Consider the following 24,393-nt stretch of genomic DNA (forward strand, 5'->3'; position numbering starts at 1 on the left):
GTTATGTCCACACATTAGATGCTATCGAGGTTTCGTTCTCCTATGATGAACCAAAGGGAAGAGAGCAATAACATGACAGAACAACAAGTTTTAGAATACTGACACAGAAAAAACTATGTGAATATTTTGTTGAACTTTGAGGATTTTCAGCTTGAACAAGCCGACTTATCATTTTTCATAACATACATATTTAATTGTTGAATATTTATGTCTTCAAAGCTAAGAATTGGCAAATTCAGTGACACCTAACATCTGGTGCATCTGAAGTTATCGGAGGGGAGAAAAGAGTACAAGATGATCCAGTGCATGCTAATGAGCAGTTACATAAGTTTGAAGGATCACAGATAATAGCTGATATGGTTGACTAACTTAACTAGAAGAAGCAGCTTCCTTGTAATCCTCTGCCATAGTAGTTTCATCTTCATGTAAGGTTGGAGCTTTTGGGAGCAGTCCAAGAACTTTAAACATGAGTTGATCAGCATCAAAATCATTGTTAGGAGTAGTAAGAAGTTTTTCACCAGTGAAGATAGAATTTGCACCAGCAAGAAAACACAATGCCTGCTCAGGCATGGAGAACCGAACTCTGCCGGCTGATAACCTGACCATTGCTTTTGGCATTATGATCCGCGCTGTGGCTATCATGCGAATCATCTCCCATATTTCAACTGGCTGAAAATAGTGTAGAAATGTCAAATCCTTTCAGGAACTAGACTACTCAAAACAATGTGACAGTAATTTGTACAAACTGATTTTAAGGAACATAAGTTGACAAGTTTGAGACAACTCCGGATGATGCCATCAATCTAAATATGGCTTAAAAATAAGCATTAATCACCATTCCTAATAGCATAATAGCCACATACAAATTTGATGCGTGTTAGCTAATATTCATGGGCCATTACATCTGAGACAAGAATATATAGTCACCAAAGAGCTCCAAGGTTAGGGGGGAAAAGGCAGAAAATGAAAATCCTAAATAAACAATAACTGACTAGACCTGCATAGAAAAAACCAAGGCACAAAACCTAGCCTCCATCACAAAAACGGCGCCAATCATCCGAACATAACATGATTTATCCCATGAGATCAATTAGATTCCACCTTCTCTTTTACATCATTACCGTTCAAACCACACTAGAAGACATTGTCACTGGCTGATAACTGTAATCTGTCAAATTTTACAAGACATACCCACTCCACTTGTCACCTTAGCATAAATTTTATAATTTGGATTCCACGGATAAAATCTTAGCTACTATCTTCTAATTCCAGAAAGGCACTACTTCTTAAAAGGTGTCTCCAGAAAGGCTAATTTCATAAATCATTTCAAATTCACGCCTTTTTGTCCTCCTATCATCAACTATGAGGCACAATAAGAAATTAATCTCAATTAATAACATGAACAAGAGCTGCTAAAGGATGGCCAACATATTTTAGCTATTAATCTAGATTAACAAAATGATCAATTTAAATAAACTCACCTTCTGATCCTGAAGAGGGGTTCCCTTTACAGCAAGAAGTGCATTAATAGGAACACTCTCTGGATGGGTGGGAAGTGTTGACAATGTATGTAACAAACCTACACGATCCTCCTCTGCTTCTCCGAGCCCTATAATTCCTCCTGTAAACAATTCTCAGATGGTCAGCCTTTTCTGAAAAAAAAAAAAAAAATCTCATTATGAGATATTTTTTTTCATAGAGATCACATATTCATCACTAATAATGGTTCAATTATAAAAACTGGTGAATAGACTGGGACCTTGAACAACCATTGTTTAGGTTGAAGTGAAAAGAGAAACTAGTAGAAAGTAATTCAGGTTAGTTTTGAATAGATAACAAGCAAAATTTATATTTGATAACTGGTGATGTCATGGTTGTGAGCCTTCAAATTTATATTGGTCATCCATAAGCTTCTTACTTAAACTTAGCAGTATCATGGGAAGTGATACAAAATATGCTGTAGAATTCACATAAAAGATATTTAAAGAATTTTAGTCCATTGGTCATCATAATACTGCTGTGAATCTCTTTTCTCAAGTACCTATCATTTTACCAAAGTAACCAAACTAAGGTTCACTTCCCGAATTCAAAGATTGCCACAAAACACTTTACGCCAATTAGAAAGATCTGATATACGTCTAAACAATTAATCTGTAAAAGATATACATATAATAAGTTTTTTCTTCCTCCAAATTTTAAAAATTCCAAGCCAACTTAATTTTTACATTATTCCCCAAAGCAATCAATTTGGAACTTAATTTTTACTTGCATGTAAACAAGATTCAAACAATTTATCAAGACTAAGTTGTTACGTCAGTCAAGTATCAAACCAATAACTTTATATTGTTCAGTCCAGAGCCATGAATAATAAAGAAACAAGAGTTCATAATGAATAAGATCGAAATATTATGATCCTGTAATAAAGAAAGAATAACTGCTTATTGTTAGAATGGATGAGCTTCTTCCAGTGAACATGCTATTCTAATCTAGGAAAGATTTTATAAAAGCTATATTATATTCATCTGCTGAACTCGACTATAAGTCAAAACATATAGTTAAATTTCATCGTATTTGAAGTAAATTTGATTACCAGAACAAACATTAATCCCTGCATCACGAACAAACTCAAGGGTTTTTAGGCGTTCATCATAACTCCTTGTTGTGATAATGTTTGGATAGTATTCCCTTGAAGTGTCAAGATTGTGATTATAGGCAGTGAGACCTGCCTTCTTGAGTTCCATAGCCTGCTGTTTCTCCAGCATGCCAAGGGTGCAACACACCTCCATCCCCATATCCCTAGAATAAGAGAGATAGCCTAAGTGTTACCGAAAAATTAAAGTATAGGTCATTTGAAATATGATAAATAAAACTTTTAGCATATTTTTTCAGTCATCACCAAACTTTTATCATGTATTTAACAAACAAATCAAAATAAGACTAATCTGCTTAGACTCAACAGCTCCTTTCATAGTACTTGATAATTCTGATAAAAATAAAATGCTGCTTCATTACTTTATGTCTTTTACATATTCAAGGATCTGGTTGAAGTTGGTCTTTCTTCCTACAGTGTCCCTCCATGCAGCACCCATACAAAAGCGAGTGCTCCCAGCCTCTTTTGCCTACAGGAAAAAGATTCTCCATATTATTCAAGAAAAAAACATAGCACCACACGAGCAACAAGATGCATGATAATTTTTTATAGAAAACAAGATACACGGTATTTAAATTAGGGTTCGCTTTCTCTACGGTCAATGTAGATAACTTATCTACGGTGAGCCCAAAACGACGTCATTTTGAGGCGAAAATCAAAGTATTTTGTAATTATAATTTATTTCAGGGTTATAATATTCATTTTCATTATAATTTTTTAATTTTTCAACGATGTCGTTTTGGGAGCGAATGTAGATAAGTTATCTACATTCACTTTAGAAACATTAAAAAGCCTTTAAATTAAGAAATGTTGAAAGTGAATATCTTTATACCCATGTAATGGTGTCATCTGAGAGCCAGATCCATGGAATTTTTTAGATATCAACATTCAACAATGACATCACAAGGCTGCAAGATAGAGAAGTAGACTACCCTTAAATTGATTAGCTGATAAAAGTTTACCTTCTTTGCAGCCTGGAGAACAGCATCCTTGTTCATAAGTTTTTGGGCCTTGAGTCCTGTATCATACCTGGAGGATTGAGGACAATAGGAACAATCTTCACTGCACCCGCCTGTTTTGATTGAGAGAAGAGTACACTGTTGTACTTCCCTGAAGTTATGAGCATGTCTGTGAACTTGAGCCTGATACATCACAAAGAAAACACACACACACTAGCTCTTAGTAAAATTGCAACAATTTTGATTATGCTGCTATTCCATATTTTCCAACTAAAATATTTCCTTTCCTTGGTGGGTTTCCTTCATACTCTTAACAATCTAAAAAAAAACAAAAAAAAAACATGTTTTTGCAGGAACCCATTAAAGGACAAACAGAACAAGAGTTATGAATTACTACCCCATGGAAGAGAAGGTCGAGAACGGGAGAGTCATAGACGGATTTGACTTCATCTCGGGTCCAATCGTTTCTGGGTCCTTCCTTGATGGTCCTCTCAGCTTGAATTGCAGCTGCTGAGGATGATGAAGAGGAACTAAAATAATGCAGCACCCAAAGGGAGGAGGGTCTTGATTGTGTTCGGAAAATGGGTCTAACTAAAAACATGTTTTTTCCTATGAATTTAAAATTGGGCAATCTAAATCTCAAAAGGAATGTTGAATTTTTCGATGGTTGCTCCAACAGACAAAACTTTGAATTATGTTCCTATAGATCTGCGAATGGATTATAGTGATGTGGTAGACATCGCTTCACAATGCCAAGGCCAATGAAGTTTCGCTTGTTTTGGGTGTCGTTTGGTTTTGGTTAGGGACTTTTAGTGTTTGTTTATTCAGACTTCATAGTTAGAGACGCCACTCCCACCTACTTCATGCAATCAACCATTTTAGTTATTCCTGCCATCTACTTGTTTTTTTTTTTTTTTTTTTAATATTCCACTAGGATTATGTTTTGCAATTATTCAGAATAGATCTCGAGATTAAGGTTCTAAATCATTTCTAAAGACAATATTGAAGATGATCGAATATATGTTCTCATTTTTTACCTGCTCAATTTTCTGACGTCAGTTACCATCATTTGGTCTGGCATTTTACTTTATAGTTTATGGGAAAAAGAATTCTCATGTATAGGAGAATTCTTTCTCCTGCTAGTGATACATCAAAATGTGTGCAATAACTTTTTTATTTTTGTTTTTTAATGGAAGATGGAATCTATTACATCTTGTTTCTATAGTAGAAAAAAGAATTCTCATACAATATAAAAAAAAGAAGGAACCATAGTTTTATACACACAAATAATGGACCACAATTTTGGATGCACAACAACAGAATTCAAATTTGACATTCTTAAAATTGTATAAGTGTTTCTTTTTTATTATATATAATCTTATGATGGGTAGATAAGATAGGATAAGAGAGAAAAATAATGAGTATGATAAGTTGATATCATATTCTATGATTAATGTGCATTACATTAACTCTACGATAAAAGATAATGCGAATCTATCTGAACTTGAATTTATCTGAACTTAATTATATAGTATCATCATATAATATAAATATGTAAAAATATTATTTTTAATATAATTTCATATATTTTAAAAAAAATTAAATTGCTTTTTTTACTTATTTATATATTAATTCTTATTTTAAACCATGTGAAATTTTAAGATATCTATTACCACGTAACAACTCAAAAATCAAAACTTGATATGCCACGTGCACCAATTGCCGTTGAAGGTCATTTACCGAACAGGACCCGTGAAAAAGGTTGCAAGAAATATGCTTTCATAGTTCATATGGCAAGACGAATCAGAATGTGAGATGAACTTGTATTAATCAAATTAGTCTTCGAGAATTTTATTATAAAAATACAATTTTACCAAACTAATATATATTTATAAACTTCAAATATAACTTTTATTATTTAAACATCAATACTATAAAGTATAAACGGTAACACTATGAATTATATACTCGTCGTAGTTTTATCCGAATGGAAACCACCTTACACTTGCGTACAAAACTAGAAATCAATATCGTTGTCCCGTGACTTAAACTGTAACTATCTTCCTTATATGACTTATAACAAAGACATCATTTTTTTATATACAAATGAGAATTGAACATATAACTTAATACAATTTATCCAAATATTTCATCATTAGACCAGTACTAATGGCTTTCAAATTTTGTTTGTTTGTGTCCACAACACATCTTGTATTTATGTCTTTTCAAATGATTTTGTTAGTGTTTTAGCATTATGTACTCAGTTTTAAATTTTAGTAATATATTTAAAAATTTAGTCTGATGAGTAGACTCTCATAAATTTATCGGTTCTTGTAGTTTTTTTTTAGTTAAAATCCAGATTATTTTTGTTAGTCTTTGTCTAAACTAACATACACTCGAATAAAATGTGACCAGCAAGAACATGATAACAAATTAGTGAAATTACCTATTTAGGCGAAATTCAGTATAGGATGAGGGAGGAGCAATGCTGTTGAGAGGTAAGAAAAATAATACGTGCACTAATCACGTATCCTCACTAGTGAGAGAAAGATAGACACGAAGATTGTGAAATTCACATATTTTCTCCTTAATTATTTCAGATTTTCAGCATGTCAATTCAACTCTAGCTAGAGGAAACAATAAAGCAGATAAGAATCAATATGACAATACCTATGCCAAAGAAGGAAACGGTTAGGATCAAATAAAACAAATAAAGATGTTCTAGTGTTCTACAATCTATTCTGTATAAAATTTGTAAAGAAAGAGAAATCTTTTTTATCAATCCGAAACGATCATGAATGTAAATTGTATTTTTGTAATTAATATAAGATCAAGAGGTGACAAATTACTATATAGAATAATGAAATTCAAAGCCGAAAGCATGAAATATGTACATATTAACAAATAAAAAGGATTTAATGTTTCTATATAAATACAGATAAGCTATTTACATTCACTCCTAAAACAACATTGTTTTAATTGAAAGATTAAAAAATTATAATAAAAAAGACTATTATAAACTTAAAATAAATAATAATTATACAAATACTTTAATTTTTGCCTAAAAAAAATATCATTTTGAACTCAATATAGATAATTTATCTAAAAAAAATAAACCCATAAAAAGGAGGGTTACGAAGAATAAAACCGTGTTTTGCATGAGTATAAAAAAATGAATAGGTGCCGTGCTATAATTTAGAGGGACCAATTTTGTGGGCTCATCCCAATTTGGACTATTTAAAGATGGGTTTGATGAAGAGGTAACTGCACCAGCTTACGAAGTTTTGACACTTTAAAAAGTCCGATGTGTTATTTTTGACATTTTCGGACTATGATGCACGGATACGGAACACGATACGACACGACACATCAATACGTTAATTTTAAAAAATGTTATATTTGAACATGTTAGGACACGTTTTGATATTAAATAAAATTTTTAATATATATAATATAATTTATATTTAATACATATAAGAGTCCATAATAAATCATATAATCAATCAAATATTTAAATTTTATAAGATAAATATAAATAAAAATAATTTTTCATACTTTGTTAATTTTTCATGTCAAATTTCATAATAGAAAAAAATTAATTTATAAATTAATTTTTATATTTAGTTAATAAAATAAAATTAAGATTAAAAAAAATGTGTCCGAGCGTTGATTGCGTGTCCAAAAAACGTGTCGGAACGTGTCGAAGAGTTGACCGTGTGTCGGAGCGTGTCGGAACGTGTCTGACACGCAAAATTTTCACAGAATCGCGTGTCGGTGCTTGCGAGCTTTCCGACACTTCAACGCGAGTTGTAGAAATTCAAGAAAAGGTTCAAAGGTTACGTTGCGTTACATTATTAGTTATAACTATTAGATTCGTTGGATTACTATTACTATTTTATTGAATTTAATATAAATATTTGTGATATCTTATGTTTCTTTGCAAAACTAATGAGTATTATAAGTTTAGTTTTATTTTTTTGTGATATCAAAACTAATTGAATATTAAATATAATATACGCAACATAAATTAAAAATATTATTCAATATCAAAATCTGTCCTAACGTGTCAAAATCTAATCTTTTTTAGAATTAACATGTCGGAGTCTCGTGTCATATCGTGTCCCGTGCCCCGTATCGATATCGGTGATACATAGGTAGTAGCTAGAGGTGGCAATATAGGTTAAGCCCGGCGTGTCAACCCACCAACTCACTTCAACCTGTCCCGCCTAGAAGTGGGTCAAAACGGGTTCAACCCGCCGCGGGGCGGGTTGACCAACAAGGTTATAATATATATATATATATATATATATATATATATATATATATATATATATATATATAGACACACACACACAATTAAGTAGTATTTCATTTGTTATTAAATTTTTGTGATATACAATTTTTTTTATCTTAGTACTTCCTAGAAAAAATAAAGAATAACAATTTTATTTATGACAAATGGTATCTATATATGGAGACCAATGTTATTAAAACCGGCTCGGTCAATGACCTGGTCGAGGTACTGGATCACTGGTTGAACCGCATGACCCGACGATTATATATAAATCTATAATTTATATTAAAAAATTATAAATATACTCAAATAGCTGAAAAAATAATATAAATTCTAAATATTTTAATATAAAAATAAATAAATTATACATTATTGTCCAATAAAGGATCAAACAAACACATAATGCTTGTTATATTGGTGTTTCAGGTTCGGTAAATGACATCTCTAACTATCAAATCAAAATTCCTTGCATATTGCATAACTGAGATAATATTAAAATTGTAGGTAGATAACTTATGTAAATCAATAAGTAATAGATCCCTCAAATATGCCAATTATATATATATTTTTTAAAAAAAAACCGGGTCGGGTCACCGGTTTTTCACCAAAATCAGTCGGGTCGCACTGGGTCTAATACTTGACCGATCCAATATGATAACCGGACCGGTCAGATGATTGGTTCACCGGGTTTTGAGTCGACCCGGCCGGTTCGGTCCGATTTTCACAATATTGATGGAGACAAATGAGTTCCTAAAAAATGTTTGACAAATATTAGTATACATTTAAGATTAAGACTGAAAAAAATTAAGAACAGTGTGAAATAAAATAAAATAATATTAGAAAAATTCATAAAATATAATTAATTTTTAAATTTCAATTAATTGACGAATTGATGGGTCGACCTCAACCCACCATAAAACGAAATGGATTTATTTTTTGAATCCATATTTAATGACATCTATTTGGTGTATGTACTGGGCCGAGAGACATATATTGGAACTTGCCTATTTGGACTTGCTTTTTAAAGACAAACTGCCAGCAATTTTATTTTTCTATACATACATGTTTTTTTTTTTCTTTTCAAATGTATTTTTATATATATGTAAAAAATAATTTTATTTTCTATAATATAAAAAATATTAATCCCATTTTTTAAACATGATGTTCAAATTTGGTCTATTTACTTCACGTAATTTTATATTATTAATAATCTATATTCCACGCCAAATTCACATGGATAATAACTTCGTAATTTGTCATACGAATCTTTATTTTACCAAACATGGTATGTTTAGAGGAAAGGAGAAGAGAGGGATACACAATTCATTCATTTTTAATTAATATTAAAAAAAATTAAATAATAACCTCTGTCAATATTTCTTTCACTTAAAGAAATTAAATAAAAAATTGGGTTTTATAAGAGTTATGTTATATGAAAAGTGATTGTGTAATGTTATAAAGATTCATTTTGCGTGCCGTAGTTTTTTTTTTTTTTTGCTTCAAAAAATGTGTGCCCCAAAGATATTGTGAGTGTAGGAAACTTTCTTGTGTCATATTAAATGATAAATGCAAATTCCTAAAAAATTTACTTAAAACGAAAAATTGATCACATCTCCTCTTCCTTTTCATTTAGACATATCCTTACATAAAAGATTAAAAAAAAAAAAAACTAAATGGACAGAAAACAAAAATAAATTGATATTTTTTAAAAAAATTAGTCATAAATAAATTCTGGACAACATCAGATCTTCATCGAGGGTGAGGTGTGCAAATCTGAAGAGTGGCGATCGAAATTTGGAAATAACAATAATAATAATATACAAAGCTGTATGAGAGGAGAATGAGGTGAGTGAGGATTACATTTTTTTATTTTATTTTCTCTCTCTTTCTCTCATTCGATTTCGATTCATATTTCGCTGAATTCGATTATTGGATTTCTCCCAAACCCTTCAAATTTGTAATTGTGTATGTTTGTTTCGATTCGATCTAAATTTGATAGATCCGTCGATCAATAATACCATGCGATCTTGCTGATCCTTAATTTGCATTCGATTATTGATTGTGAGTGCAGGGGCGAAGGAAGAACGATGGTGTTGGTGCCGCTACTTGCTTTGCTTCTTGTCGCTTTTATTCCAAATGGGTTGTTGGCAAATCCTTCCACTCTCCCTGCATTCCTTTGGTCATCTCATTATAATCTGTAATCCCTAATTCTCTTACTAATTACTCTTCTTTCATATCAATTAACAGTTCTTACTTATAGCAAGCATCAGTTAATACCACTTCCTTTTTGAATTAATCCCTACTTGCCAAATTCTATGCTGTTTGATTCGCATGGATATGTAGCTTATACCAGACAACATTAGGTTTAGTTGAGTTAATACGAAGCTTAATATCGGATGGAAGTGTTTAAACCGGATGGGGCTGATTTGGAAGCTAAAGGCATGGTGAAATTCAAGGCAGTGAAAGGTTTTTTAGGATGGAGGAAGAGTTCGGGCTTTTTAGGGGATATTAAAAGAGTTGTGAGCTTGGAAAACCACATGTGGAACACGTTTCAGAATGGAACAAAAGCAAAATTTGGTGAGGATGGAATTGAAGTAGAGAAAAACCCTGACTTCATATTTAGGTTTCTTTTGCACTGTACCCACATTTTGGTTCAGTGACATGGCCAAGCAGGAGATAGATTTTATTGATTATTCAAAAAGGCTTCCTACAATGATTTATGGTGAACTTTAGGGCTTCAAATTTGTGATTTTTAATGTTTAGAGTGAAAGATGAAAGCAGCATATAAGCAGAAAATACAATACTCTCAGTTAATTCTTATATTCTTTAGTGGCATCTTCGTCAAAATGCTAGATGCTTCATGTAATTTGTTCCATATAAGAATGGAGTTGTACATTTTTCTTGAGCATCCTCATCTCGTGTTTACATTATGTCGTTCAACAAATCAGAAAATCTTTTATACCTTACTGGACCATTACAGGGTTTCCGACAATGGATTGAAGGAATCTGTAAATTATCAGGTCATTTCTCCAAAAGATCTAGCAAAGTCTGTTTTATCTGAAGCTGGCTGGTCAAATTTTCTGGTACTATTCCATTCCTCATGACTGGTTTCCTATTATGTATTCTGCTGTTCTCTCTCTCTCTACCTTTAGGGAGAAGGGGATATTTTTCTATTTCTATTTATGCTAGTTTTGCTTTGATTTTGTTCACTTCTTCTATTGTTGTTGTTGCTGTAGTGTTTTAATTTTTTTATTCTTATTTTTATTTTTGGATAGTGCAAAGGAAAGAAATTGCAGGAGCCTCTGGATCTGGCACTTTTATTCGTTGGTGGAGAGGTAATATCTTTCACGCGTCTATATAGATAGTTCATGTTGCAACTTTCCCATTTTGTATGTGATGTTTACTTGATTTTAGAGTTAGAGATTCCTGTCAATGAGTGCAGTGGCATTGGTTGAATGAACTATGTTACATTTTTCCCTTGTAGTTACAATCTTCCGATTTGAGTGCAAACAAACATGCAGACTCAGCTCTTTTAGACTTGCTTAAGGTGAGAGAATTATGACATGCAGTCTATGAACATTTCATGTTGTGTAAACATGATTCAAGATTGCTAAAGGATTTAATTTTTCAATTTTTGACTTTGACAATGTTCCATTGTCATGAACAGATGTCTTTCACCACATCCAACACTTCCATGGCATTTCCCTATGTTTCTGCATCCGAGGATGGCAATTTGGAAAACTTGTTGGTTTCAGGATTTGCTGAAGCATGTGGAGATGATTTAGGAATTGGCAATATTGCTTTCCTTGGATCTTGCTCCATGGATGACACAAATCGTGAAGAAATTGCAGCTTTGCACTCACTTCAGGTAATCAACAAATTCATGTGACATGATCCATTATGGAATTTTGGGTCCTGTAAAGGTGACCTGATGCTCTTTATTGCCCATTATAACTTGACAGGACTATTTGACCAAGAGGATGGAAGAGAGTCACAGAGGGAAAACCGATTTGATTGTGTTTTGCAATGGAGGCTCTCAAGCTTTAAAAAATGTTGTCAGGACACAGTCTGAAGGTACATCTACTTCAGAGTTATGCGCTTTGCTATATATGATTTTACCATTTGTTAAATGCTTTTGTTTGCTATACATTTGTAGGTGAAGTTTTATCCAAGCTTATCAGTTCTGTGGAGGAATCTGGGGCAAAATATGCAGTTCTTTATGTGTCAGATCCCTCCAGGTCAATTCAGTATCCTTCTTACAGGGAACTGCAAAGGTTTCTAGCAGAAAGTGCAACAGGGAATGGATCGACCAATTTCACAATTTGTGATTCAGTCTGCCAGTTTAAATCATCTCTTCTGGAGGGAGTTTTAGTGGTAAGCTTCTTTGTCCATTTTTACAAGTGCAGTAGCTTGATGACTTGGGAGTTGTTTATTATCTTGCATCTTCTGCGAACATGCTAATCTGGTATCTGAGAGAAGACTTACTTATGAATAAAACATGATCTAGTTACAATTAATAGATTAATACTGTGCTCTTTTTATGTTCATTTTTTTGGTTTTTTCCCTTCCTTGTCGGTAAGTTAGTTCTGTGGTACCCCAACTACACTCTCATTGGTTTCTGTTTCTAACTCAATGCCTCCATTTTTATCAATACAAGAATGATATTATTATCACATTCAGTTGCACGGCCTGTAGTATTTCAGCATTCTAAGCATCCTGACTTGTGAGGTCTTAATCTCTTTTTTATTTGCTTCCGTACAAACTATGCAATTGGTCAAATTTGATTAATGTTAAAACTTTTAGCTGTTATCATGTGGCATCTTTCCTTGTAGAACTGTTGTCCTTCAATCAGAGATGTGAAATTTTGGTAAATAACACTATAGGATTCATAACCTTTTCATATTTAATTTTTGTAGACCTTGTTAAATGTCTGTAGGCAAACTATGTTGAGGATTAGTGTGCTTGCATAAACTGAATCTGAAATGGTGCACGTCTTGTTTAGAGTACCCTTCACTGGAACTCTTTTGAGTACTTAGAATTGCCTGATAGAATTCCTCTCTGCCCATATGAATTTATATTATGGGATTACAATTCAAAACCCTAATTTAGGAATAAGAGATAAGGATATTATCTAACTAACACCTTCCATTGATACTTGATCTAACTTTTACTCATTTCTTTTCTGACTTGCTTATGCTTCTTTACTTTCTCCTGGGAGCTGCCTATCTTTGCCTGTGTTCTAGGATTATTTTTTTGATGATATGGGTTTTTAAGTTTCTGTAGCGTAGAGAAAGAGTTGAAATTTGAAACTTCAGAAGAGGATCTAGTTTGGTGCAACCAGGCATCAGTAAACCAAATATTAGATGGAAATTTAGTCTTAAATCGGGAGCTTGAGTATCCCATAGGCCCTAAATCTAGTTTAGCGTGGTAGGAAGTGGCTAAGACTAAGATTTGCTTTTGTGCTTTACTGGAACATGAAATGTTGATCATCCATTCCCCTTTACCTGGTCTGCTGTTTTCATCTCAATAAGTATATGGTCCATTATTAGCCATGTTGGTCAGTATAATTTGTTTATTTAGTTCCTTTTTATTTCCTAATCACACATTTATCATGTCCCCAACCTTTAATAGGTAGTTAGACAGAGACAGCAATAATGGCTTTTCATCGTTATTTGCATGTATATCTGATATTTGGCTCGGTGTGGGTCACTTGGAGTAGCTCTCTTTTGTGATTTAGCTTCCTGTTTAACCATATCTGCTGAGGGTTGTTGAAATATGCAACACGTTTCATATGACATTTATGGTGTTCTGATAAGATTGCTTTTCGTGATAATCCAGGGGATAGTTTTGCTAATAATTTTGATATCGGGCCTTTGCTGTATGATGGGAATTGACACCCCAACAAGATTTGAGACGCCACAAGAGTCATGATCCGTTTGTTGAAGCTAATAATAGTTGTGATGCTGGGTCTACTGTATTAAATTATTACTGCTATATTATTTGCGTATTTTGACGGTGGCTCTGATGAGTTTCCTGTAGTTGTTGACTTATTTCAGGGACTTATCACGTTGAATATCAAAATAATTTGTACCAGTATAGAAAAGTAAAAATTTCAATCGTAGGTTTTAATTTTGATCCTGGGAGTTGTAAAATTTGAAGTAAGAAGAAATTTCAGAAGATTTTTAGAGTGCTTTATTTCTTAACTTGTCTGCGACTTTTGATCCTTTCATTGGGCGCAATTGCTGATTGATACAGTTCAACAAGTTGTTTTGTGCTCTCTGCGATTTCCCTGCCTCACCAACCCTTATCATTCTATGTTCCAACACTTCCCAATGTTCCAGTCAATTGGGAAATGAAGTTCGAGGCAATTGATGAATCTACAAGAACAATATACAAGAGAATGTTGTATGCAAAAGCTTACACTTTCGTTTTTCTAATTTAGATGTTTGATTTATAGAGATGAATAATAACTAGTTAATCAAGTTGCATAATGAATGTCGGACTTGAAAAATCAATTATTAATCACTTATTTAAGTCTGTTTTGGATCGTTGACACGACTCTGTATCGAAGTAAAGTTTTTCCAACAAATTTTCTCAATTGGTTTATGCTTCATCCTCTCATGGGGAGGCTCATATCTCCCAAAGTATTAACTTAACCTGCATGTAAAATGTAGGGTTTATGTTCCAGTATACACTTTTTTCTGTTTTGAGATACTGCACTTCAGGAAAAGCGTGTAGTCTTTTTTCTATTTTTGGAAGAGTACTGAGGATGTATAGCAGTAACTTCAGTGAAGATTCAGAAGGATCGTCTTTAACCCGCGTCATTTATCCAACCCAACATGTGGACAGAACAAAATTTAAAGATTGTGGGTCTGCTTGATTTCAGTTTTACAAAACACTTTTTTAATTTTAAAAACAAAAAAACTTGTTTGATGTTCAATGTGTTGTAAAAAAAAATTAAAAACAGTTTTTGATTTCAAAATTTTAAGAGAAGCTAATTGAGTTTTTTAATGTTTTTTTTTAAGTTAAAATTCAAAACACAAAACAAATTCTCTAAATTTGATTTTAAAACAAAAAATAGTTATAATTTTAATTTTTTTTAATAAAATAGATCTTATCAAACAGAATTCTTATTATTATTTTATTCTGAAAATCAAAAAATTATTTTTAGAAGCAGCATTCAGACATCATTTAGCTTCACTTTTCAACTCGGCTCATTTGGAAAGACAACGAAACTCAGATCAATGGCGCACATATATACTTGCACAAGATTGTATATTAAAATGTAATATAATGCAACAAATTTTTATCAATTGTAAAGATATTCATATCAAGAATTGTGGCGGATATATGCCAAGGATAATGTTAAAGAACCTTAGCATAAATGACATCAATTTTTTTTAGAGACGATTTTATCTTGGAACCGAATTTCATTCATGTTGCATGGCCTATTTTTTATTTTTTATTTTAGTACATGCATGGCCTATATTTTAACTTATTATCTCTCGCCGTAAATCTCCTTACTACTTTAAAAAAATTATGAAATATAAAATATTACAATTGATGAGGTAGTTGTACATAAAATAGATATAAAAAAAATACTTAAGCACAATTAATCATTCTTAAAATAAATATTTATATCAATTAAAACTAGATCAGACCAGTCCATTAATTAACCTTGAATCTAAGGATTGATTAATGTAATGTTTATCACTAAGTGATTGTTGTATATTAGTTTGAGGGATATGTTATTTTACCTATCTTTGTCTATCACTCTAAAAGATCATTAGATCATAATTTTAATTAACATTTATCTTTCTCTCTCCTCTTTAGATTCTGATCTAATTGATATTGGAGAGTGATAGACAAAAGGTAGGTAGAATAACTTATTCCTTAATTATAATCCTAACATTGCTGGCTTTATGCAGTCATAACAAGTTTATGAACATAAGTAATCAACTTATTATTGTCTAATCTAAATAATATTGTCATGCTAAAACACGAAGGACCCAGTTAGGAATTCATACGGTCAAATTGATAGCAACATTCATATGTGTGCCATACGAAGCATGGTATACATGTATGCACTTGTAACTGTCACATTAATTCCCTTACTTGCCACCTATATGCTTCTGATCTGTTTATACTCAAAGTCATTAACTCTTTTTATCTCTCTCTCTTTCTCTCTCTCTCTTCATAAATTTCTCATGTTCCCAATTGATTTGATTGGCAGCATTAATGGTTAGTTGTTTGGTATTTGTTGTCAGTAACACTTGATGGGTTATGTTTACCTCTTATCTCTTTTAAGTTTATTTTATGTTAGTCTTCATCTTCATCTCAAACTTCTTTAGCTGAAGACCAAAATGGAGATAGAAGCAGCCTGTGGTAGCAACAAAGATTGCAACTTTGGTCCTAATGAGAGTGATGTGGCATACAGTGGCTTTGATAGGGGAAGCTTCTTGGCATGGGAAGATCTTAGAGTGATGCTACCAAACTTTGGGAAGGGACCAACTAAGAGATTGCTTAATGGACTTAATGGGTATGCTGAGCCTGGTAGAATCATGGCTATCATGGGTCCTTCTGGCTCTGGAAAATCAACCCTTCTTGATTCACTAGCAGGTTTACTAGTTACTTTATTTGTGTCTCTCAATGTTTGTGTGTGTGCTACTGCTTCTTTCTTATTTGAAATATTTCAATTGGTTGATAGCTTTTCAATTAATTCGATTTGGTGAATTCAGAATTAAGATTTTAAACTCATTTCAAAATACCGAAGAAGATCAAATACGTATTCTCAGTCTTACCTCTTACCTGTTGAGCTCCAATATGCCAACTGAGCTATCACTGTTTGATGCAATAGTGCTTCTGCTAACATGAAGAGCTCATACAGGATTCAATTTGAGGGGGGGTTTTTTATAACAAAATGGCTTACTTTTTTTGGATACAAAAAAGTTCAACCTTTTATTATGTCTTCCTACTCTAGTGGTAAACAATTTTTTTTTTATCAGTTGGATTAATTGAATATTGGAATTTGGATATTTCCATATTGAGCTTTATCTTTGGGATTGTTTAAAACTTTAAACTGTTTAATGTGTTGAATTTACTAAGTTGGTTTTGTCTATGGACTATTCCTATTCAAATTCTACTTTCGTGACACAAAGGGCTCTTTGTTGTAATGGTTTCGTCCTTGGTGGGGTATGATGTCGTTATCTTCTCCTCAGATATATAAAACCATTAATGTAGCCTCACCCAACAGCTTAAGCTTTTTGGTTGAAGTGGTTCTTTACATGGTATCAGAGCCTCGTGTCCCGGATTCGATCCTCACCGTCCTCACTTTTTCTTGTGGAATTTCTTAGCACTGGTAGGTGGGTCTGTGTATTGTCCACCCTTCAAGCCCAGTGGGCTCTTGTGTGAGGAGGCGTGTTGAGATATATAAAATCATTAATGTAGCCTCACCCAGCAGCTTAAACTTTTAGGTTGAAGTGATTCTTTACGTCTTCAATTAACACACTTACCACACATAGCAAGTATGTGGCATCCAGATCAAGTCTTTATTATGTTGCTGTCTTGATAATATTAACAAAAAGTAAATTTCGTACTTTAAATAATTACCAAGAAAAAAATAAACCTTGGTTTTTGTTTGCTCTCTTTCCTTTTTCATGTTGTGAATTTTTTTATTGTGTTGGATTTTGCTATTTTGACTGGAGTTGGCTTTAATGATAGCAAAGTCGGTGGTAACTATTTTAGTATCCATACTCATTTACTTCCGAAATTTCTGATAGTTGACATTGAAAAGGACAAAATAATCACTCTCTAGGCATTACAGTTGCGCCTTCAATTTTGGTTGTTGGAATGGTGAGATTAAAAATGTTATGCTGAATTACATAACCTAACTTTTACGGATTTTGAAAAGTGCTTATTTAATGAAAAAAGTGCTTATTTAATGAATCTGACAATGTAGTTGGACTATGCTATACTATTCAAACACCAAAAGTGCAGCTAGATATGTAGTGATTACAATTACCAATTACCAACTTCAATGGACATCGACACAATGCACTTTAAGCCCCATGGCCCATGCTGGGGCCATAATAAGTTGGCTGCTCATTGCACCTTCTTGTCTGGTCATTTATTTACATTGGCAGGGGGGGGGGGTGAATATTGGTTTCAAATTTCTCTGAACAGCTCAATCCTTAAGCATTGAGCATTAAGTGAAAGATTAAGATGATTAGAAGAAAAAAAATCAATTAAAAATAAAATAGAAAATGAACAAAACATCTTTTAAGCAAGTATGTTCTTTTCTTTTCTTTTTTTTGTTGCAAAAATATTTGAAATAGATAGGGATGTCTTAGAGATCCGGTATACCTTCTTGTTTCTGTCTTAAATGGAAGATATTTATAATGTATGAGCTAGAAGCATACTTCAAAATCATGTTTGTGAATTAGACAATTGGTTAATTTATTCATAAAAAGAATGCAAGAGAAAATGTTATCTAGTAGTTCATGTTCTTTTCTTTAAAACTTACACTTACTGTTGTTGTTGTTGTACTTCATGAAGTAATCAGCTTCAACACTTTCCCTACAATTAAGCAGTTAACATATTATTTTTGGACACAAAGTTCAATCACAAGACAGTTATCCATCATAGGGGACAACTGACGAATGTTTTTGAATTAAGCATATTGTTTTTGAATGTTTTTGAATATGCTTAGAATCAATCACAAGACACTTACTGTTTTTGAATGTTTTTGAATTAAGCAGTTAACATATTGTTTTTGAATCAATCACAAGACACTTACTGTTTTTGAATGTTTTTGAATTAAGCAGTTAACATATTATGTTTTTGAATTATCCATCACAAGACAATTAAGCATATTGTTTTTGAATGTTTTTGATTAAAGAATGGTTATAGTTGTCTCTATATGACGTGCTACATATTTTTTCTGTCCTATTTAACACAATTTTTTTAAATAATTAAATGTCTCTATGTTGTCACAGGTAGACTCTCAAAAAATGTGGTCATGACAGGAAATGTTCATCTCAATGGGAAGAAAAAAAGCCTAGGCTATGGTTTTGTTGTAAGTAAAGTAACGCATGTTCAATATGTTTTTTATTTATATTTAACCATTAAATATCATTCTAAGATCGTCTTGATCCTGTTAAATACTTAGACTATTTTCTATTAATATTGTGTATTAGCACTCGTTTCATTTGCAGAGGACTATCAATTGAGATTTGTTGCGGTAGATGCTTAATCAAATTTGTTTTGAGCAATGATTATCATTTCTGTCGAGACTCAAAAATGTTCAACGTGCATAATATAATTCTGTTTCTTAGCTGACATTGGATTCTTATCTCTGGTTTCTAACAAAAAGTAGTGTATTAATTTGATATATAGCTGTCTTTATAATGAAGTGAAAAGAGTCAGAAAATAATAATGTAAACGTAATATATTTTTCGGTTTTATAATTCTCGTTCAACGTGAGAATTGAAATTTTCCTACACACCCTTCGATTTCCATGCTGACGTGGGTCCTATACATAATTTTTTCTAGGGAAAAGTTCACCAATGCTCTTGTGGTTTGCTTCAGAATTATCTATATCCCTGTAAGTGATTTTTTTTTATCACATATGCCCTTGTGCTTTGTGAAAAATAAAAACCACAGGGACATTGGTAATTTTTTCCCTTTTTTTTAACATATGGGTCTCACATGCTTTTTGTCTCTACAACATAAGATTTCAATTCTCATGTAACTTGAGAATTATAAAACCCTATATTTTTTTGCAGGAAATGTTGTTTATGATCAAAACTAGATGTTGGGGACTCTGCTTGAATTCACTTCCTAGAATCAAACTTAAATATGCAGATTGAGATTAATATATGGGAAAAACTGAAATTTCTAGGAAAAATTACAATAAAGATATTATTGATAAAAAAGAATATTTTTAGTTTAGGAATAATTAATTATTGAACTGGTTATTAATATTCGGAAAGTAGTTAATGCAGAATCATTAGTTGACTTAAATTAGCTTATTTTTAATCCAAAGTTCTTTTTTTCAAAGCTGTGTTTAAATATTTTTAAGTCTGAATATGGACATGCATCTCTATGAGCCTTTTTGTTTTCATGTTCAAACTTCAGGCATACGTAACTCAAGAGGATGTGCTACTGGGAACTCTTACTGTGAAGGAAACCATATCTTATTCAGCACATCTACGCCTACCAACTACAATGACCAAAGAAGAAGTTAGTAGCATTGTGGATGGAACAATCATAGAAATGGGTCTCCAAGACTGTGCTGATAGGTTGATTGGTAACTGGCACTTGAGAGGTATAAGTGGTGGGGAGAAGAAAAGACTTAGCATTGCACTTGAGATCCTTACAAGGCCTCGCTTACTATTTCTTGATGAACCCACCAGTGGCCTAGATAGTGCTTCAGCTTTTTTTGTTGTTCAAACTCTTAGAAATGTTGCTCGTGATGGAAGGACTGTTATCTCTTCGATTCACCAGCCAAGCAGCGAAGTGTTTGCACTCTTTGATGACCTTTTCTTATTATCTGGTGGCGAAACAGTTTATTTTGGTGAAGCAAAAATGGCAATAGAGGTATAGTTATATATTCTATGGACATGGTAAACTTCAATATGTGAATATTCTTTTGATAAAAGTGGATATTTTTACTTATGTCCTCATGATCCACTTGTTTTCTCCTCCTGTATTTTCTTTCTTCTTTTGATTATAGTGATTCTGTTTATGTTTGATGTAAACACTTTGATATGGTCACGTTAAAATACTAAATAAGGCCTCTATTTCATTAGTTTATATCTTATGGTCAGAAACTCTTCTTCAATGCCTAATTTTTTTTTTTTCAACTTCTTTTACAGTTTTTTGCTGAAGCTGGTTTTCCTTGTCCACGTAAAAGAAACCCTTCTGATCACTTCCTCCGATGTATCAATTCTGACTTCGACATTGTAACAGCTACACTGAAGGGATCTCAAAGAATTCCTGTACGTATTAGTTATTAGTTCTTACACTTTGTTGTATATGATGAGTAATCTTATCCCCTCCCCACTTAATCTGTTTCTTGTGTTTGATATGAGACAGATTAATATGTGCTCCTTTATGAATGAAAAGTATGTAACTATAGATGTTGAAACCTAGCTATACTTTTCCCTTTTGAAGGTCTAATTTGTTTTTGATTGCAACACTAATTTATGCCATTGTTCTTTCTCTTTTTTCCATATTAGGACGTTCCAAATTCATCAGATCCTTTCATGAATCTGGCTACAGCACAGATTAAGGCAATGCTAGTTGAGAAATATAGGCGTTCAAAGTATGCCAGAAGGGCAAAAGACAGGATTCAAGAACTATCAACCAATGTATGCATTTCTTCTTAGCTCTACTTAATTAATTCAACTCGTGATCTCTATGCTGAAATCCATACCATAAAAAAAAGGGGGTTTTATAATGTGCCATTGCATACTTATACTTTAGGCCATATTTTTATGGGAATTACTTTTCTTATGTTGCATAAGAGAAGTATTATCTCCTACACTCACATTTTTTAAATGGGTCCCACAAAAAAAAATTTCCCTCACCTCCAACTTTTTTCTCTCTCTTATTTATTGTTTGAGTAGGAGATAATACTTTTCTTATGCAATACAAGAAAAATATTACCCTATTTTTATTACTAAAACCTATTTCTATTTCTGACTGAAACCAATAGGAAATTGTGTTGTCTGTACCATTGTCTAATAACATATAACTTCTCCTTGTGTCTTCGTTCTGCAACTAGCTCCCACTACAACATGATATTGAACTGAAGGCACCCAAATCTTTTTCACTTTTTTGCATGATGGCTGGCACTGCATGCACTCACTACATTTGACACCAGTATCAGTTATCAATTCTGTTAATGATTAATGTATTACAGGAAGGGCTTGAAACTGAGACACAAAATGGAAGTCAAGCTAGTTGGTGGAAGCAACTCTTGACTTTGACAAGGAGATCATTTGTCAACATGTGTAGAGATGTGGGTTACTACTGGTTGAGGATTATAATTTACATCATTGTATCTATATGTGTTGGAACTATTTATTTTGATGTTGGCTATAGCTACACTTCGATCCTGGCTCGCGGTGCCTGTGGTGCATTTATATCAGGATTTATGACATTCATGTCAATTGGAGGCTTTCCATCATTTATTGAAGAAATGAAGGTAAAATTATCTGATTTAGCCAATGAAACAAATTAATCTGAGATCATAAATTCTTCATCATGAATCTCCTTTGATTTGTGTTCATGCTCAGTCAATATATAGAAATCATGACTACATAGTTATTTAGGCTTATCACCTTTTTGTTCATATGAAACAGGTTTTTTATCGAGAAAGGCTTAATGGATATTATGGAGTTGCAGCATATATTTTAGCCAATTTCCTTTCTTCTTTCCCATTCTTGGTTGCTATTGCTCTTACTTCTAGCACCATCACTTATAACATGGTGAAGTTCCGGCCAGGATTCAGTCACTTTGTGTTTTTCACTCTCAACATCTATAGCTGCATCTCTGTAATCGAGAGCCTAATGATGGTTGTAGCTTCACTTGTTCCAAATTTCCTCATGGGAATAATTACAGGGGCTGGAATAATTGTAAGAACAAATGCTTACACCCTTTAAAGGAAAAGTCCACTTAAAACTTACCACATAAGTTAATTTTTCCATCATTGGCTGTTCATGCAGGGAATCATGATGATGACCTCTGGATTCTTCAGGTTGCTATCTGATCTTCCAAAGCCGGTTTGGCGCTACCCGATTTCATATATCAGTTATGGCGCATGGGCAATACAGGTAACTTTGTCAGTCAAATCCGAATTGTGCCTCACATTTGTCTGGCCATAAAACACTAATATAATATGATACGAACCTTGGAAGAGCCTTACCCCAAAAGCTAACCCATGAGGTAGGGGAGCCCAAAGTCCATATAAACCCCACACCAGAACCTTATGTTTCCGATATGGACTCTAAGTCCAATATCTTGGAGTAGGATATCGTAGCATAATATCTTTATTTATGACAATGTTCAACATGTTAATATAAGAATTATTAGATATAAATCTCGACCCTTCCTCCAATAGCTAACTTTTAGGAGAGTTGCGCGTTGAGCTTGACAAGAATGATCATAGCACGCTATTGCATATTCCTGATAGATACAACTTGTATATGGAAATGTTTCGAATAAACTTTTTGTTCAACTTATCCACATCCAGAGAGCATTTAGTACCTAGGACTAACAATAGGAGTAACCCCAAGAGGATAAAGATAAAGGACAGAACATGGGAGGACTAAACCTGTGGAGGTTTGCATCAAAACATTTTTGCATAAATCAACATATGACTCTGTACTATAACTGTCTTGTTATTTGCATAAGATTTGTTCATGTAGAGAATAATGTGGTTAATGTGAGTATATATACCCCTAAGCTTGAGAAAATCTTTTTTTTCCCCTAAGGTTGGAGTTACTTACAATGAGAAACATGGGAGTAAAATATGTTTCTAGCAATTAATTTGAAGGATTTTTGACTTGTAAATATTTTATTAATGATTCATTTATTTTATCATTGATTTGGAATGTAGGGTTCCTACAAGAATGACTTGCTTGGGCTTGAGTTTGAACCTCTGATACCTGGTGACCCAAAATTGACAGGAGAATACGTCATCACACACATGTTAGGCATTGAATTGAACCATTCCAAGTGGTGGGACTTAGCAGCACTAATAGTCATTCTCATATTTTACAGAGTTCTGTTCTTTACTGTTCTGAAGTTGAAGGAAAGAGCATCTCCATTATTTAAGACACTTTATGCCAAGAGAACCTTACAACAGCTTGAAAAAAGACCTTCTTTCAGGAAGATGCCATCTTTCCCTTCCCAGAGGCATCAACCCCTCCATTCACTGTCTTCTCAAGAGGGTCTTGATTCTCCACTCCAGTAGAAGAAGAAGCACAAAGATATGTTATAATTTCTGTTGGATTTTTCTGATTAGTGGCTTTCATCAGCTTAACATACAAAATTGCATTTGTTCTGTTAGCATATATATAATTATATATATATATACAGGAAATGTTTCATAACCGTTCCAATTAAGGTACAAACATAGACAAACGGGACATTGTGTCCTTGGATTACATTTTTTTTTAATTAAAATATTTAAACTGGAATAATTACTTGTACAAATGCAGGTCTCCCTCGTTGTCCTTAGCCCTTGTAAAGAATTACTTCAACCCAAAACCTTAATTAGATGAGGGTATTTTTAATAATTTATATTATACTCTAACACGTCCTTTCACGCAATAGCCCTAACACGCCCCTTACGCAAGAGTCCTTTGGGCTTGAAGCGTGGATATTGCACAGAGGTCCAATTTTTGGTTTACCTTTTTTTTGTGCTTTTTTTATTTAATTCCACTAGAAAGTGAGGGGCGGTGAGGATCGAACTCATGACTTTA

General features: G+C 32.9%; 3 protein-coding genes across 4 annotated transcripts; 2 read left to right on the forward strand and 1 right to left on the reverse strand.

The window, feature by feature from the left end:
• Window positions 1-133: 133 nt before the first annotated feature.
• On the reverse strand, window positions 134-4,444 carry LOC133303701 (biotin synthase, mitochondrial). The gene is made up of 6 exons (XM_061503657.1): window positions 4,007-4,444; window positions 3,613-3,792; window positions 3,013-3,119; window positions 2,591-2,796; window positions 1,482-1,621; window positions 134-669 (listed from the first exon to the last, which is right to left on the reverse strand). The coding sequence occupies exons 1-6, from the start codon at window positions 4,208-4,210 to the stop codon at window positions 370-372; spliced, it is 1,137 nt and encodes a 378-aa protein (XP_061359641.1). The 5' UTR covers window positions 4,211-4,444; the 3' UTR covers window positions 134-369.
• A 5,213-nt stretch (window positions 4,445-9,657) lies between these two features.
• LOC133303690 (uncharacterized) lies at window positions 9,658-14,038 on the forward strand. Of its 2 annotated transcripts, none has more exons than XM_061503644.1 (9): window positions 9,658-9,748; window positions 9,975-10,100; window positions 10,884-10,986; window positions 11,179-11,238; window positions 11,388-11,450; window positions 11,571-11,771; window positions 11,866-11,977; window positions 12,060-12,277; window positions 13,742-14,038. In XM_061503644.1, exons 1-9 carry the CDS (start codon window positions 9,744-9,746, stop codon window positions 13,832-13,834), a joined length of 981 nt encoding a protein of 326 aa, XP_061359628.1. In that variant the 5' UTR covers window positions 9,658-9,743; the 3' UTR covers window positions 13,835-14,038. The 2 variants fall into 2 exon arrangements, with proteins under 2 accessions (XP_061359628.1, XP_061359629.1); XM_061503645.1 differs by lacking the exon at window positions 9,658-9,748 and adding an exon at window positions 9,759-9,868.
• A 2,072-nt stretch (window positions 14,039-16,110) lies between these two features.
• On the forward strand, window positions 16,111-24,114 carry LOC133303688 (ABC transporter G family member 15-like). Its single transcript, XM_061503641.1, has 10 exons — window positions 16,111-16,144; window positions 16,255-16,522; window positions 18,898-18,977; window positions 20,039-20,500; window positions 20,779-20,901; window positions 21,142-21,273; window positions 21,828-22,112; window positions 22,270-22,542; window positions 22,633-22,740; window positions 23,526-24,114. The coding sequence occupies exons 1-10, from the start codon at window positions 16,142-16,144 to the stop codon at window positions 23,880-23,882; spliced, it is 2,091 nt and encodes a 696-aa protein (XP_061359625.1). The 5' UTR covers window positions 16,111-16,141; the 3' UTR covers window positions 23,883-24,114.
• Window positions 24,115-24,393: the final 279 nt, after the last annotated feature.

The sequence above is a fragment of the Gastrolobium bilobum genome, unplaced genomic scaffold (assembly GCF_033153095.1).
Source record: "Gastrolobium bilobum isolate Gb01-03AN ecotype WA unplaced genomic scaffold, APGP_CSIRO_Gbil_v1 utg3235, whole genome shotgun sequence".
Taxonomy (NCBI): domain Eukaryota; kingdom Viridiplantae; phylum Streptophyta; class Magnoliopsida; order Fabales; family Fabaceae; genus Gastrolobium; species Gastrolobium bilobum.